The sequence below is a fragment of the Phlebotomus papatasi genome, chromosome 2 (genome assembly GCF_024763615.1).
Source record: "Phlebotomus papatasi isolate M1 chromosome 2, Ppap_2.1, whole genome shotgun sequence".
Classification (NCBI taxonomy): Eukaryota; Metazoa; Arthropoda; class Insecta; order Diptera; family Psychodidae; genus Phlebotomus; species Phlebotomus papatasi.
The window spans coordinates 71,746,647-71,763,857 of NC_077223.1; the positions used below are offsets into that span (position 1 = coordinate 71,746,647).

General features: G+C 36.1%; 2 protein-coding genes across 8 annotated transcripts in view; one reads left to right on the forward strand and one right to left on the reverse strand.

The window, feature by feature from the left end:
* The first annotated feature begins 306 nt into the window (after positions 1 to 306).
* On the forward strand, positions 307 to 12,752 carry LOC129804238 (uncharacterized). 6 transcript variants are annotated; one of them, XM_055851366.1, is made up of 9 exons: positions 307 to 507; positions 905 to 985; positions 1,725 to 2,539; positions 2,599 to 2,925; positions 2,991 to 3,566; positions 3,626 to 3,893; positions 6,466 to 7,314; positions 10,101 to 10,787; positions 12,311 to 12,752. In XM_055851366.1, the coding sequence occupies exons 2-9, from the start codon at positions 946 to 948 to the stop codon at positions 12,571 to 12,573; spliced, it is 3,825 nt and encodes a 1,274-aa protein (XP_055707341.1). In that variant the 5' UTR covers positions 307 to 507; positions 905 to 945; the 3' UTR covers positions 12,574 to 12,752. The 6 variants fall into 6 exon arrangements, with proteins under 6 accessions (XP_055707341.1, XP_055707343.1, XP_055707346.1 ...); XM_055851368.1 differs by having other exon boundaries at positions 354 to 507; positions 3,626 to 3,845; XM_055851371.1 differs by having other exon boundaries at positions 377 to 572; positions 3,626 to 3,845; positions 6,472 to 7,314.
* Positions 12,753 to 13,472: 720 nt separating this feature from the next.
* Positions 13,473 to 17,211, reverse strand: part of LOC129804242 (echinoderm microtubule-associated protein-like CG42247) — a 28,329-nt gene continuing 24,590 nt past the window's right edge. For both annotated transcript variants that reach the window (XM_055851380.1, XM_055851381.1), the window contains exons 5-12: positions 16,725 to 17,046; positions 16,570 to 16,665; positions 16,363 to 16,500; positions 16,048 to 16,308; positions 15,175 to 15,992; positions 14,966 to 15,119; positions 14,722 to 14,895; positions 13,473 to 14,664 (exon numbers count right to left, since the gene is read on the reverse strand). In XM_055851380.1, the coding sequence (XP_055707355.1) occupies positions 14,966 to 15,119; positions 15,175 to 15,992; positions 16,048 to 16,308; positions 16,363 to 16,500; positions 16,570 to 16,665; positions 16,725 to 17,046 (1,789 nt within the window). In that variant the 3' untranslated portion in view covers positions 13,473 to 14,664; positions 14,722 to 14,895. The remainder of the gene's footprint in view (positions 14,665 to 14,721; positions 14,896 to 14,965; positions 15,120 to 15,174; positions 15,993 to 16,047; positions 16,309 to 16,362; positions 16,501 to 16,569; positions 16,666 to 16,724; positions 17,047 to 17,211) is intronic.

The window sequence follows — 17,211 nt, forward strand, 5'->3', positions numbered from 1 at the left end:
CTTTCTTTCTCAGTGAAGGTCTGCTCCAAATAACATCAATTAATTTACCGATCAATTCAATCATAGTTTAATTTTTTTATTATTTGTTTAATTATCGAGAGTTTAAGTGCACTATGTATATTGTTTTGTTGTAATTAAACACACATTTTGCAATATTGGGAAAATATGGGAAAACCAAACTAAAATCACTACCAAGGCCTCTAATGCCATTTCTTATCTCTGTTTTAGATTGCTGATAAGAATTCCAGTTGGTGGAATAAGAAATAGATGAAATATTTATCTGAGAGAGTTAAATATTGCTGAGACAGCGTGACAAATATAATTTACTTGGTTGGGAGGGAGATACCATTTATGAAAGCCGTCTTCGGCTCTCCAGATTGCAAAATTGTCCGTTCCACCTCATTCGCTCACGATCAGTCGTAGTGAATGGAAGATTGTGCCTCGCGAGTGCCAGAAATTGTGCAGAAAATTAAGTGAGAGTGAACCAAAGGTAGTGATTGGAAAAAGGTGTGTCTATACTTTAAAGTGCAATAATTCCACGATATTCAAGGAAATTATTAAGAAGAAATTAAGTAATTCAATTAATTTTGTCAGTTTAAATCATAATAAAAGATCACACAGTCTCGCTAGATGATGATTTATGTTATGATCTTAGGGTGACCTCAAGAAAACGAGTTTCAAATATAAGTTTCTGGGTTTACATAAATGATCTTTGAAGATCTTCCAGTGATCTTGGTGATGGTGTGAGAATTGCCAAAAACCTAACAGGTTTCGTTGGAACAAAATACTAGAAGAAAAAAAATGTGCCAAGATTAAGCTAAAAGGATAAACAAATATTTTCTTGTTTTTTTTTGCTGAGTGGTCGGTACTGAGAAAAAAACGATCATTGGATTCAATTTTCCAGTTTCAGACAAGTCACCTTGATCGCGCAATTACTGCCATACAATGGAAGTGTCTTTCACCATTAATGGAAAATCCTATCGAGGTAAGAATTTTGAGAAAATCGATTCTTTTCAGGAACAATTAATTGAGATCGTACGATAACCTTTAAAATGTTTTGGGTGAAAATGTTGGGCCACTCTCTAAAGCTCTCTATGAATATGTCGTAATATTAAATTGACAATATTTCCTAATTGAAGAAATTTGCAAACCGGCTGGCTGGTGGCAAGTGTTGCTTGGAATATTCAAGTGATCATGACGTGATCACTAGTAAAAGTTATTTTTACAATCCATCCATGATCATCAATGGAGATCACAAAATTGATGCGATGAATAAATATTTTTATTTATTTTTTTCTTTCTAACACATTGATTTTTTTGTGATCATCATGATCATTGGAGGTAGCACTTAGAATAGTAAAGATTCTGCGATCTTACTTTTTTAATTATCTTATTAGCATATGCATGAATAATTGCATAAAAACTAATAGAGGTGTGGCTGAGATTTTCTCGTTCTTTGCTTTTTATAAAAACTTCCTGTTTTGTTCTATCACGTTTTTATCAACGATTTCTGTAAAAATGGTGATCTTAAAAAAACAATAAATACTTTTTTATTAGTTCTACTGCTCACAATACTAATCACCGGAATTTATAAAACAACCAAAAAGCCTAAATAGATCAGAATAATGTGTGGTCTAAAATAGAGTATAGAAGACAAAACATTAATAAAGAATTAAATAAAAACTTGACTGCCTTTTTTAAATCTCGGTATTAACTTTTTTCAGTTGAGTCTGGGAAGCTATCGCCCAACACTTCACTGAACACATTCATTCGCAGTCATGCAAATCTCACGGGAACGAAATTCATGTGTCAGGAGGGAGGATGTGGTGCCTGTATTGTTGCACTCAAGGGCATTCATCCAGTGACCAAGGATCCCACCACATGGGCAGTCAACTCCTGTCTGTTTCCGGTTTTCTCTTGTCATGGATTGGATGTCCTGACCGTTGAAGGATTGGGTGACAAGAAAAATGGGTACCATGTACTCCAATCGCGTCTGGCCAAAATGCACGGCACCCAGTGTGGCTACTGTTCTCCAGGAATGGTCATGAACATGTACAGCTTGCTGGAGAGCAAAGGAGGGAAGGTAACGATGGAAGAAGTGGAGAATTCTTTTGGCGGGAACATTTGCCGATGCACAGGATATCGTCCAATTCTCGATGCTTACAAATCTCTCGCCGTGGATGCTGATCCTGCTCTCAAACAGGCATGTGGAGATATTGAGGATTTACCTAAAGTATGCCCTAAGACAGGAGAGTCCTGTCTGGGAAAGTGCCACAAGGCTCAAGCATTGCATTTGACTCTTGGAGATGGGAAGGAGTGGCACAAAGTGTATACAATTGCTGACATCCTCAAGGTGTTGGATACAGTCGGAAGCCGTCCTTACATGCTAGTGGCAGGAAACACTGCTCATGGAGTGTACAGGAGATCCCAGGACATTGAAGTGTTCCTGGATGTGAATGCCGTAGAAGAGTTAAGAAGTCATTCCATTGGAGCGACTATTGATATTGGCGCCAACATTCCTTTGGCAGAATTTATGAAGGTAAACTCAGAGTTTAGTATCTTAGAACTTTTCATTCATCGAGGTTTTTCCTTGTTCAGGTTCTCACGGAAGCTGCTGAGAAACCAGAATTCAAATATGCCGAACATCTTTTGAACCACATTGATTTCGTGGCAAATGTTCCGGTGAGGAATGTTGGCTCTGTAGCTGGGAATCTCACCATTAAGCATCAGCACAATGAATTCCCATCGGATATCTTTCTCCTGCTCGTAACAGTTGGGGCTAAATTCACCATCAAGGACAGCAAAGGAAATGATCAGGTTGTTGAAGCAGAAAATTTCCTAGGAGTTGACATGAAAAAGAAGATAATCTCCAAGATATCTCTTCCTCCTCTTCCCGCTGATAAATATGAGCTACGCACTTTCAAGGTCTTACCTATATTTAAAATGTTTTATCATGCATTAACTGATATCTCTCTCATTATCATTTTCAGATCACTCCAAGAGCACAAAATGCTCATGCATATGTTAACGCAGGTTTTCTCTTTGAATTCACCTCTGGAAGAGATAAGGTTCAATCTGCACGAATTTGCTATGGGGGCATTAATCCTAAATTCATTCGAGCAACGGCTTCGGAAAGGATTCTCTCAGGAGTTGATTTATTCAGCAATGAGACTCTGAAGAAGGTGATTGATTCCCTGAAGGATGAACTCAAGTGTGATTCTGTTATGCCAGATCCTCTGCCTGAATACCGCGAAAAATTGGCCATGGGGCTCTTCTACAAGGCTATATTGAGCCTAGCTCCTGCTTCAAGGGTCAAGAAGGAATTCCAGAGTGGTGGGAGTCTCATTGAGAGACCACTGTCGAGTGGAAAACAATCTTTCGATACGTACAAAGAAAACTGGCCACTTACTGAACCCGTGGACAAACTTGAAGCCATCATCCAATGTTCCGGAGAGATCAAGTACACCAATGACTTCCCTACCCTTCCTGATGAACTTTGGGCAGCCTTTGTACATGCTACTGAGGTGCAATCCATCATCAAAGATGTAGATCCTGCGGATGCCCTTGTAAGTGCCCAAAACACGTTACTTTTTAGAAAGAATTGATCATCTATTTTTTTTTTCAGAAAATCCCTGGAGTTGTAGCTTTCTTCGGGCCCAAGGATATTCCAGGCAACAACAATTTCTCTCCTAAAAGTCTCATGGGAGGTGTTGAAGAGATCTTTTGCAGCGAAAAAGTCCTCTTTAATGGACAACCAGTGGGCATGATCGTGGCTGAAAGATTTGATCTGGCACAAGAAGCTGCCAAACTCGTCAAGATCACCTACAAACGTCCAGAGAGTTCAAGTACGATTTCATCCCTGTATCGCTTCCTTGTAGGCGATTCTACTCATGGTATTTGTCTCTTTGTTCACTTGTCTCGGGGCTGCATGAGGTGACACAATTATTACTACCTTTCCCAATTCAATTAATATTTGACTAATCAAGCGATAAAAGATAAAATTTGATTTATTGAGTGTTCCGCTAATTGTTGGGTAATTTACTACCAGTTAATTATCTCACAGAGATCGTGTTGTACTTGTGTTCGTCTTCTTTTTTGCTAAATCATGCAATCTTTTTTAATTAAACTTTTTATGATCACTATAAATGTCGAGTAAATGTAGTATAAGTCATTAAATGTTTGCTTTTGCATTTCATGACCGCTTCTCTGGTGTGATTTTTACGATCAAAAGATGATACGAGTATCTCTCTGCATCAATCTCTTCACATATATTTGGGAGTTTTTTAGTATTTTTACTTAGAATTTAACAGTTTTATACTAGTTTAATAGAATATTTAAGCGAAATTTCTAAAATCCTTATCTTTATTTTTGTAACTCAATTTTATATAAACTCCTATGAGACACTTATTTTGTTAAAATCTTTCTTAGTTAGATCGGAAATTCTATTTAGAGGCCTTGAAAGCTGTTTTCAAATTATTCACTCATTCATTAAAGATGAATATCTCCTTTCGGGAAAGATCGGTTTAGGGGTAGAGTATGGCTGGTCCTTCGACCTTAAATTTTTTAGCTTTACTTGCAGCTACTTAATGGCCTCTACACATTGGGAGCAATTTTTGTCAAACATTGCTTTTTTTTGAAGGAAATTCTCTGCAGCGTTGTAGGGGGAAACGTCAAATTTCTATCAAATACGCAATCTTTGACGAAAATTGCTCCCAATGTGTAGACGCCTTAAGGGATCCTCTGCAAATTTTTCAGTTTTATCAGTTTATACTTGTTTTACAAACTATACAATTTCTTTGATTTTATGTACGAGATTTAGCAAACAATACCATTACTCAAATTCTTAAATCAGTAGGGGAGACTGGGGCAAAAAGTCACAAATCGAAAAATTCAAAATTCAATATCTTTCAAGGTAAAAAAGATAGCGGTTCAATTTTTTTCTATGGATAGTCTCCATAGACCTTCTTCAATGTCGTAAGTTTCTTAGAATTCAAACAAGGAATTTAGAAAATAAAAAATATCGAAATTTTTAGCCCTATTTTTGAAATATTTTCCTTGCAGAAGATAACAATTATTACCTACTTATTTTCCAAACACTGGTGAATATTTTCTAAATAATTTGGATTTTTTGAATACGAATCCGCTATCTATTTTAGAATTTCACAAAAGTTCTTTTCTCCAGAAATCCTTTTATTAAAAATGGCCACTTGGGGTAAAAAGTAACAAAAGGTATAGAGCAAAAAGTAACAAAAAAGCGAAGCAATTTCTGATGTCTCACGGCGAAAAGAAACGTCATTATCATATCTCGCCGCTTGTTGTTTGCATTGGTCAAACAATTTTCAGTCTTTTATGTGTTTTTTCTAAAATAGCTTGAAAAGCGCTTTTCTCGTTTTCTCACTTTTCTCGCAGAGAAAACGGTGTTTTACAAAGGTGTAGATGAATAAATTTTCTATGAAAATATGTCCTCTAGGTATTTTTTCAAATTTACGAAAGCCATTAATGTAGCGAATCAAAATGTGATAATACCCCATGTCTGGTACTATTTGCCCCAGAAATTTTGAGAATAGTCACAAAATTACCATTTAGAAAACGGCTCGATAAACGTATTTCCTTACAAAATAGAGGAAAATTTCTTTCACAAAATTCTAGAGCGGTAAATTTCCTATAAAACTGCGCTAATTAGAAATTTTTGAAGCGATTGAGTAGCTTGTAAAAAATAAAATATCCGTTTTGTGACTTTTTGCCCCAGTTTCCCCTAGGGGACTTCTGTAATTTTCGTGACATTGTCATGCGTGAGCTCCAAACCTGACAATGCCATTCGAGCTTTATTTGGCATATCATATGAGTTCGAAAAGGCAATTCATTGATTTTTTAATGAAATCCCTTTACTTGATGATTTTATGAAAATACAGTACGTCTTGGTTGATTTGTTTAACAAAATTCATTGTCATTTGAATTGCCAGAAATCTCAAATATATGACATCTGACAATGCCACGTGAACTGAAATGGCAAAGTCACGACTACAGAATCGCATTTTCGAAAAAGCTCTCCTGAGATTCGAACCCATTTTGTCATATGGCATTGCCAGAGCGTTATGCCCTAGACATAGTTACGACTTAAGCCGAGAGACGACTTAGTGGAAAATTATGGAAATGAAGTTCAACCATTATTTCAAATATAATTATGTTAAGCCGTCTCTCGGCTAATCCTCAGATCTGTCAAGGCCCTTACAGAATTCCCCTCCAGAATAAGTTAAAAAATGAACTTTTTGATCATGTGCTATGCTACAGCTTTCAAGGACATTTTCTATTCATCAGGCTAATGCCAGTGACGCTTTTAGTTTTGTTAATAACTTTCTGATTAACATACTTCAATCATAAATGCACCATTTCATAAAAGCTTGCTTACTTGACTTAAAAACTGCATTAGACAATTTAATCACAACGATAAATTATTTTTTTTAGCTACAGGTCCGATTTATCCTACGATTCGAGACGTCTTTGAAGCTAAAGATTTTTCCCGGGTACACAATACTCGAGTCTTCCAGAAGGCAGAAACCTCTGGCACTGGACAAACACGCAAGATCACCGGACACTTTGAGATTGGTTCTCAATATCACTTCTCAATGGAGACTCAGACCACAGTAGCTATGCCCAATGAGGATGGAATTGATGTGTATTCCTCTACTCAGTGGATGGATCTTGTACAGATAGCAATTGCAGAAATGCTAAATATCCCTGAAAGCAGCATTAATATGCAAGTACGCCGCCTAGGTGGCGCCTATGGCTCAAAGATTTCCCGCGCAACTCAGATTGCTTGTGCTGCTGCCCTAGCATGTCACTTGCTTAATCGTCCAGTTCGATTTGTTCTGACGATCGAGTCGAACATGAAGGCGATCGGAAAGCGATATGCCTGTGTCAACGATTATGAAGTCGAGGTGGATGATCATGGAAAACTTCAAAAGCTGTCCAATGAATTCTGGCATGATTACGGATGCAGTTTGAATGAGGAAGTTGGTGGTCAAGCGGCAAGTTTCTTTAAGAATGGTTATGTAGATGATCACTGGGATGTCAAGTATCATGCGGTCCAGACAGAAGCTCCAAGTCATACTTGGTGCAGATCACCAGGAACAACTGAAGGAATTGCCATGATTGAAAATATTATGGAACACATTTCTAAGGATATGGGATTAGATCCTGTGGAAGTGAGACTCGCAAATATGCCAGAAAATAGCCCATTGCGAGGGATTGTAAAGGACTTTGTTAAATCTGTGCAGTATTATGAGAGAAAGAAGGAGATTGAGACGTTCAATAGTAAGTATAATATTATTTTTTTAATTTGTTTTTTTTGTATTAGTTTCATGACCAACAGTAATTTGAATTCAAAATTAAAATTTGGGATTATTTCCCAGAGAGCTTTCTGAAAAAGACAGTGTTATCAGCATATTTTTGCTGAGCCAATTAGCAAAAATATGCTGACCTATCTGCAGTTCTCGAACAAAAAGTGCTAACCAAATATATGGAAATGGAACCTTCTAGAGGGTTTCGTTTTAAGTTTAGCAGAATTCAGCTGAAAATTCATCATTTCAGCTGAATTGAAATTGGTTAGCATTTGGTGCACGCTGGTATCTGAAGAAAGTTTCGGGTAGAGAGTTTGCATTAGAACTATATTTGTCTGGTGCTTTTTGAATATTAATTTCTTCGACAGATTCCAATATTACTGCTAAAAAACCCTATTTATTTATTTATTTATTTATTAGAGTTTATTTATGAATTCCGTTACGTTTTGAAAATATTGTACACATTATTGAAGATTGAAAAATATCACCTATATTCCTCAGCGTTCATCGTTGAATAACTTGACTGTTTTCTTAATCTATGGTTACATTTAACCAAGATATGGAGAAAAAATCTGTAATGTGAGGTTAGTTTGCATTCAAGCAATGTAAATTTTAAATTTCCTATTTAAAAGGAGTTATTGTCTCTAAATAATGTTTCATCATGAATTTAAAATAAAAACTCTAACCCTAAAAGAACTTATTATAGGTTTTAAGTCATATTTTATTATTATAAAATTAAACAGCTACAGTAATTTTTTTGAGGTTAAAATATTATAACTAAAAAATTGCATTAAAAACTTGCGAATTGAAGTGTTTTTCTCTCAAATTGTTAAAAATCAGCAACAGACATTGCGCTAAAAGGAATTGCAAGTTTTTTTTTTAATTCAAATAATATGCCGAACTTTTACTACTCGAACCGAAAACCGAACTCAAAGAGAGAGCAGTTATATAATCGTCTCTTTTTTAACTTGTCACTGTTCTGGAGCTTAAACGGTAAGAGATATCGACTTCCAGTCTTCGATGACCCCCAAAAAAAAAACAGGGGGGGGGGGTGACATTAGCTCTGAAAAATGCGACCAGTTTTAGTGTAAATTTTTTCCTGTTTTCGTACACATTTCACGAGATATCTTCAAAACTACGTAGATTGCCAATTTGGGGTTTTCGGTTGTCTCTTCGTTATTAAATTGGCTTATTAAATTGGAAGGCCCATTTTTAACCGATTTGGTTAAATTTGGATTTTTTGGAAAGGTATTGAAATTCTAAACCCACCCGGCTGTACCGGTCTTCATTGGTAATGAACCGGTTAAGTACCGATTTTGAATAATTTTTTTCGGAATATTTTTTTACTTGACCTTAAATTTGTTCTCGAGATAGAGGTCAAATGGTAAGAGATATCGACTTCTGGTTTTCGACGACTCCCAATAAAAAAAAAACAATATTTCTAGACATTTTTCCATTTTTCCCCTATTCCCCTCCCCTCCCCTAAAAATAATGTTTTTGGTTTTTCTTAAAATTGACCCAAGCTTTTTCAATGATTTTCGGATATGTTTTAGAGGTAGTCCAGGCGAACATTTCGCCCAAACATACCTATGACCGAAAAATTCGCCATTTTGAATTATTGAAGATCAAAGGTCAACCACTTTGGAAGGCTAATTTTTCAACCGATTTGATTAAATTTTGATTTTTTGGAAAGGTATTGAAATTTCAAACCCGGCTGCATCGGGCTTCATCGGTAATGAATCGGTTAAATACCGAATTTTTGATTTTCAAATGCTTTTCTGATTTATGAATCAATTTGATCTCTAGTAGATCAGTAATACTAAAAGATTATGCAAAAAAAACTAATTCACGGTGAGTTCTATCTCGTGAGTTTGAGCATTCCGCAAAGCTGAGACCGGTGGGACGCTTTGCCATATCTTTTTTTTATCGTGTTTTAAGAGAGTTAGTTAAACTTCAAACTAGCTTTCCGGGAATTCCGCGTTGTTCGAAATTCCAAATTGACCCTAGGGCCTCCAACCCGGTAATAATTTTCCGAAAAGTTTAACAAAAAAGAAAAGAACGGACTTAAGTCAATCACGCGTACTTTGCCGATTTATAACCTATTGGAACTAATAAAATTGTATTTTAAATTTCAAGACCTTTCAATTGAATCCAAATTTAACCAAATCGGTTGAAAAATAGGTCATATAAAGTGGTTTAGCTGTGATTTTCAAAAATCCAAAATAGAGCATTTTATGGTAATAAGTTATGTGGATAAAATATTCATTCATACTTTTTACTAAACGTATTTGAAAATGAATAAAATCACCAATCAAATTGGCGAAATATACATAAGGCATAGTAGTAATGCCCTATAGACACTCTTACAACTCAAGCCTACAGACGGCTTAACGTAATTATATTCAAAATAACAATTTGACTAAATTCTCATTAGTTTCCAACTAACGAAGCCGTTTCTCGACTTAATCCGGGAGACGTATTTGTCAGAAACTGATGGAAATGTAACCTGATCTCTATTTTGATTACAATTACGTTAAGCTACCTCTTGACTTAAAGCGTAACTATGTAGAAGACATAAGAAACAACTGAAGTTAAGATAATTTTAAACGAAACTTTTACTGGAGTTTGATATCTCTTACCGTTTAGCCTTTATTTCAGGTTATGTTCAATTTAACCTAATATTAAAATATAAATCTCTTTGGTTATGAAATAAAAGTTAGAATTTAAAAATATATTTTGAAATGTTTGAATATTTCACAGCTGAAAACCGATGGAAAAAACGTGGAATTGCAATTGTTCCCATGAAATACCTCCTGGATTACTTCGGGTCTTACCCAGCTTTTGTGGCCATTTACCATGGAGATGGTACTGTAGCAATATCCCACGGAGGAATTGAAATGGGCCAGGGGCTGAATACAAAAGTGGCTCAAATTGCTGCCCATGTCCTTGGAGTCCCACTTGCTTCGGTCAAAGTTAAACCCTCCAATAATCTCGTGGGAGCCAATTCCTTGGTCACTGGCGGCAGTCAAACTTCAGAGGCTGTCGGATTTGCCGTTATGAAAGCCTGTGAGATACTTTTAGAGCGCATAAAACCAGTGCGAGAGAAAATGAAGGAGGCATCGTGGCAGGAGATTGTTGGAAAGTGCTTCGGTGAGAGCATTGATCTCACTGCTTCGTACCTCTACAAAAAGGAAGATACCACATCCTATGATATCTGGGGTGTGAGCTGTGCTGAGATTGAGATTGATACGCTTACGGGATTATTCCAACTGCGTCGAGTGGATATTTTGGAGGATACTGGTGAGAGTTTGAGTCCAAATGTAGATGTGGGACAAGTTGAAGGGGCTTTCGTGATGGGAATCGGATACTGGTTATATGAAAAGTTGGTCTTCAATCGTCAAAATGCAGAACTTCTCACTGATCGCACATGGACCTACAAACCTCCAGGTTAGTTGGCAGTTTTAACATGTTCAATGAAATAATATTAGGTGAAAGATTTCATGCTTCGTACGATCCCAAGCTTTGTAATGACTAAATTTTTCCTATGTTTCCCAATAAATATGACTCATCGCACCTATTTTTTAAAAACCAGAGGAAAGTACACAGTTTCTAAAAGGCATTGAATAAACGAGCAGTAAAAAGTCAAATTTTGCAAAAAATTCAAAAAGATCAGTAAAAAATAAAAAATAGTCAGTAAAAAATAGAAAAAGGGCAGTAAAAAGTTAAAAAAAAGAGCAGTAAAAATTAAAAAGGAGCAGTACTTTATTAAAAGTGGTCAGTTAAAAACGAAAAGTGGTCAGCAAAAACTGAAACACGATCAGTAAAAAATAAAAAGTGGTCAGTAAAAAATAAAACATGATCAGTAAAAAGTAAAAGATGATCAGTATAAAATAAAAGTGATCAGTAAAAAATAAAAAGTGGTCAGCAAAAAATTAAAAATTAGCAGTAAAAAATAAAAATTGGTCAGTAAATAAACAAAAATTGGTCAGTTAAAAATAAAAAGTGGTCAGCAAAAAAATTGAAAACGAGCAGTAGATATATTCAATATAATCAGTAAAAAATTAAAATTGAGCAGTAAAAAATTAAAAGTGAACAGTAAAAAATTAAATGTCTATAGTAAAAAATTAAAAATGAGCAGTAAAAATTTAAATAAGGTGAGTAAAAACTTAAAAGTAGTATGTAGAAATAAGAAGTGGTCATTAAAACATTAAAAGTGGTCAGTTAAAAATAAAAAGTGATCATTAAAGAATAAGAAGTGGTCGGCAAAAAATTAAAAATAAGCATTAGAAAATAAAATTTTATCTGTGAAAAATTAAAAGCGGTCAGCAAAATTTAAAAATGAGCAGTAAGAAATAGAAATTGGTCAAGAAAAAAAAGTTGAAAGTAAAAAATTAAATTTACTGCTCATTTTTAATTTTTTACTGCTTTTTTAATTTCTTTGCTGCTCATTTTTAATTTTTTGCTGATCAACTCGAATATTTTTACTGCTCATTTTTATTTTTTTACTGACCATATTTAACTTTTTACTGACAAAATTTTACATTTTGCTGACAAAATTTTACTTTTTACTGACAAAATTGAAAATTTTTACTGATTATATTTCGAATTATTTGCTGATCACTTTTGACTTTTTACTGACCATTTATTTTTTTCCCTTTCTAAAATACATTGGGATCGTACGAAACACGGGCGCTTTTAGTACGTGTTTAATGGGATCTTTCTGAGTAATCGTTACTTTAAAATAAATTTCTTATAAAGAAATTAAGATTTCTTATAAATTTTGTTTTTTAAAATGGTAGGTTACAAATAGGTCTCATCCTAAAACTCTATATAATTAATAATTTGAAAAAAATGAATCAATAAAATAGAAATATAATTAAGAATTAAGATCTTAATAAATGGCGATATATTGAATAGTGATTACAAATTTGCAAACTTTAGTCATTTAGAAATTTAACTATGTTTTCCAGGGGCTAAGGATATTCCTGTGGACTTTAGGATTACCTTCCTGAAGAATTCTTCAAATGCTGCTGGAGTTTTGAGATCGAAAGCTACGGGAGAACCTGCCCTTTGCATGTCAATTGTGGTCCTATTTGCTTTGAGGAATGCTCTGGATGCGGTACGAAAGGACTCAGGGGCTTCAGATGGAACCTACTACAGCTTAGGAGCTCCAACAACCCCTGAGGATATTCTTATTCTTGCTGGCAACAGCACTGATCAGTTTAGCCTTTAAGACCCTCAATAAGAACACATTTAAGCATATTATTCCAAGAAAATACTTTATTTCTTCTCTAATGGTTTTTTTCTTCGATATGTTTAGAGGTGAGTTTCTTGCACAATTTTTCAAATACATCTAAGATTATTAAGGTTTTATGTTTTTTTTTAGTAAATAAAATCATTTCGACATAAAAAGTATGAAATACACTTTCTACTCTATCTCTCTACATTTTTCTCTTGATTATTTTCTTTTGTCCATGGAAAGTAGGATTTATCAATCTTGTTGTTGATTCCTTTTTTTTTAATCTCTAAAACTATTGGCAGTTTTTTAGTGTATTTTTTTTTAACTGGGAATATTTTTCTTGTCGTTTTTTTTCAAATGGGAATTTTTCTGCACAAAACGATGTTTTTTTATCTGTTACTTCTAATATCTATTTGTTTTTTTTTCTATATCTATTGGTATTTTTATTTATTTAGTATTTTATAAAAAATGCAACAGAAACAGGATCTTGAGAAAGTCGCGACCAGCGCACTGTTTTGTTCTTTTTTTTTTCCTTGTCTATTCGACGAAAATTGCGAAAATTATGCAAATAATTGTGGTTTTTCATAATATTTCAAGTTTTTCCTATTTGTTTTTGCTTTTTATGGATGGCGATTTTTCTTTTATATCTTTGCCGGCGAGAAAAATATTAAAACAGCTCTCTTTTCGAAATATTCACGACTTTTCCAACAACACCACACTTCTCTCGTACTAACTAGAATAACAATGAATAAATTTGAATATAGAATTAACGTTTATAAATATTAATAATTAGTTTTTTCTTAATGTTTTTTCTTGCAAATAGTTTACTCTCTGATCAAGTGATGACGTGCAAAATGTTTTCATCAGTGGCAGATTTCTTTTTTTCACTTCAATTTGTTTTTTTCTGTTTATAAATAGTTTTGTATAATGACCATCATGCCCAACGCACTATAACTTTTGTTTACTAAACATGTTTTTGACATTTCAATCAGAGTGCGTGAGATCTGGATCTAGCCATCTCGCTCACTCCTATAGAAAATTTTGAAAACATGTTTACAAACAAAAGTTATTGTGCTTTGGACATCACACAATAATTTTTGTTTTGTAAACATGTTTTTGACTTTTCTATGAGAGTGAATGAAACTTAGATCTAGTCATCTCGCTCACTCCAATAGGCAATTTTGAAAACATATTTACAAACAAAGGTTATTGTGCGTTGATCACAATGCCCAACGCATAATAAATTTTGTTTTGTAAACATGTTTTTGACATTTCAATGAGAGTGAATGAAACAGAGATCTAGTCATCTCCCTCTCTCTCATAGGAAATTTTGAAAACATGCTTACAAACAAAAGTTATTGTGCGTTGGGCATAATGAGCGCAATACAGAATGATTTCTGTTTTGTAAACATGTGTTTAACAATTAAATTGGAGTTAATAAAAACTAGTTATAATCATCTTGCTCACTCTCATATGCAACTTCGACAACATATTTGCAAATCAAAAGTTACTGTTAGCAGGTCATAATGAGCAAAACAAATGCTTTGATTTATAAACATGTTTCTGACAGTTTTATGACAGTAAGCAAGATTTTCTGACTTGTCTTTACTCACATATTCTGTTACAAAAATATGGCTACAAAACGGAACATTTAGCCTTGGGACATGGGATGACCTATTGACAAAATCAATAGGACCGTGTCTTGCTATTTCTCTTAAATTATGAGGTTATGAAATTGTCAAGATTCTGTATCGGCATATTACTTTTTGGAGGTACCACTTGAGGGCTCTGTAGAGGACTTCACAAACGTCAAAGTTACAAATGGAATGGGGAAGTCATCTTCAGGATCACTTAGGTGTCTCTCCCTGTAAGTTGTTTCCTTCTGTCAAAATGCTGTCCCTTGGTAGTGGATCGAGGGCGGAGTGTCCAGGGATCTGTGGCCGACGCTATGTGATATCAAGAACAGCGAAGGCATCCGGAAGCATGACGGCGTACTCAACGCCATCTTCATCCTCCTCCGAGTCGGGAATATCACCAGCAGCCACGGTGATTTCATCGGGTGAGTCATCGTGCGCCTGCAAATTACTTCATTTCATGTATGTTTATGGATTTATGAGTTTGGCCGCGGCTACGGGAACTTACCCATCGAGGAATAGCGCCACGGCTGGATGGGGCGCCGGTGAAGCCATTGAGGCATGAGGTGTCACTCGTAAAGGTGGAGGAAACGGTGCTTCGACGGTGCTCTAAATTTTTATATGAAGGTGATGGTGAGTGATCCGAGGCAGCGGTGTGAAACCACGCCGGGGGCCACAGAGGCTGCAATTTAAAGATCAAGAATTGAAGATTTCACTACGCCATGCACGTACTCTCTTGACAAAATACTCACTTATTCTTCAATGAGATCCCATATCATAAGGGAGGCGTCAGTTCCACCAACAGTCACAACCATGCGATCACCACAGAGGAAGCGAGCGCAAGCCAACGTTCCAGAGTACACTTTGGCTTCGGAGTACTCAGCTTTCGGAGTGATACAAGGGTATCTGAAAACAAATTTGGTCCTTAGAGCCGGAAAAATTTAATGTTATATAAAGTTACCTGAAAAGCCTGAGATATCCATCAGCGTCGCCTGAAATCAGCATATCTTGTCCAGTTGCCCGACTGCCCGTTGATATGATAGTGGAATTGGAGGAATAGTATCGATTGTTCCACATTCCAGCCACTACGTAACCCACTGTGCAGTTGAAAGTAGCCCATTTGACATCTTTCATAGCCATTGGACTCTTCTCTGGTGATAATGACTTTACATCCCAGAATAGCAAGTCAAAATCTGTGGTCACTGTTTGGAGATATACCCCGTCGATACTCCAATCCAGATGTGTCAGAGGCTGAGCACCTCGTATCTTATTGACCTTTTTATATGAATATCCATCGCGAGAAACGCGGAATAGATAGATACTGCCATTTTGTGATCCAATAGCTATCATATCTCCAGCTAGGTTGTATCCAATGCAGTTTAGAGGGGAACCACAGACGCGTAGGGTTAACATGGATGCACCATTGTCTGAGTTCATGATAAGTAGGTGACCTTCACTGCTTCCAGCTGCTAAAGCTGAACCGAAGGGATGGAAGGCAAGTGAGATACACTCGTAAGCCACCTGGGATGTCCACAGGAGTTTCTGTTTGCGCCATAGCGCTATATTCTTATCATGTCCAGCTGTGGCAAAGACGTCATCATCTGGATGCGCTGCTAGACCCCACAGTTGACGTCCATGGCCAAAGACTACTTGGTTGAAACGCCTCTGCAAGGAACCTTCCAATATGTTATTTCGCGTTGTGCCAACGTAGATGTTTCCATCATTGCGTCCAGGACGTTGAGGGTAGATAGTGCGGACTCCACCGCTGGATTCTTGAAGCTGCAATAATTTATATTAGGCAGAGCATAAAATGTGCATAAGTAAGGAACTTTACCTTGGTCTCTGTGATTCTCTTATAGTTCTGTAACGAATCCCATGCTATGATCTTACGATCTTTTTCGCCACCGGACAGCAAAGTGCCTTCAGATAGCATCACTAAACAGCTAATGCCCTTTGTATGTGCTTCAAATTCCATTCTAACGAAGTACGCTCCATCCGCATCAACGCTATAAATCGTAATAAAACCATCGCTATCTGCAGTAACAACATCTCCGTCTGGTTCAAACTGGATGCTAGTGATATGCGTACGGGAAGGCTGAAAGAACATGATCATTAGGACGCAGTAAGGAAGTTTAAAAATTAAACTTACATTCTTAATGATGTCTGTTCTCTCGAAGAAACCATCCTTACGTCTATGCCAGAAAGCCAAGTGACCTCTTCCATGAGTGATGATCAAATTGTCATCCAATGGGTGGAAACATGCACCCGATAGTCCTTCTTGAAGGGTCTGAAATGAAGTGGAAGTTCCTGAGACTGTTCTAGGTTTGAAGTTTTCTAGACGTGATGGTCTTCTTACCGCAACTTTTCCAAGCAAATGTCCCCATTGCCATTGCCAAACGGATAAAATACTCTCACGACCAGCATCCACTGCTAGAACATAGCTACCTCCGTTCTGTAAAGTTTAAGAGTTTTGAGAGAGTATCCTTATTATTAGGAATAGTAGTAATATACCAGTTGTGAAAAAGCAACGGAAGTAACACCCCGATCAAGTTCTCCCATTCCAAAAACGTAAAGCGTTTGAAGAGATTCTGTACTCCAAATGCGTACATGGGCTTGGGATTTTCTGTCACGACCACCTCTCTGTCCAGAAGCCACTAATTCACGAGATGGATGAATATCCATGCACATGATGTCCTCAGTATGACCTGTGTAGTGTCGCTGAGCTTCTTCCTCTCTGTCCAGGAGAACAGCAACAGCCGCTACGTAATACAAGAGTTCTCCAGAAGGTAGAACCCATAGATTTCGACGGGCATCTATTCCTCTGTACCCGTGACTATTGTTCCAAGAAAATTTAATCAAGGAAAATACATAGTACAGAAAACTTTTATGTTCTGAAACTTTATCAAAAAATCTTCAGTTTGGCCGCCATTTTGCTTCCTTTCCTAAACTTTTATAATACCACAAAATCATAGAGAATTTTTGTGAATGAAGTTGATTT

Bases quoted from the DNA above. Each gene is read 5' to 3' on its own strand.
- LOC129804238 (XM_055851366.1), top strand. From the start codon at position 946: ATGGAAGTGTCTTTCACCATTAATGGAAAATCCTATCGAG. The intron at 2,540-2,598 runs GTAAACTCAGAG...TTCCTTGTTCAG, and splicing joins CTTTGGCAGAATTTATGAAG to GTTCTCACGGAAGCTGCTGA. The intron at 10,788-12,310 runs GTTAGTTGGCAG...TATGTTTTCCAG, and splicing joins ATGGACCTACAAACCTCCAG to GGGCTAAGGATATTCCTGTG.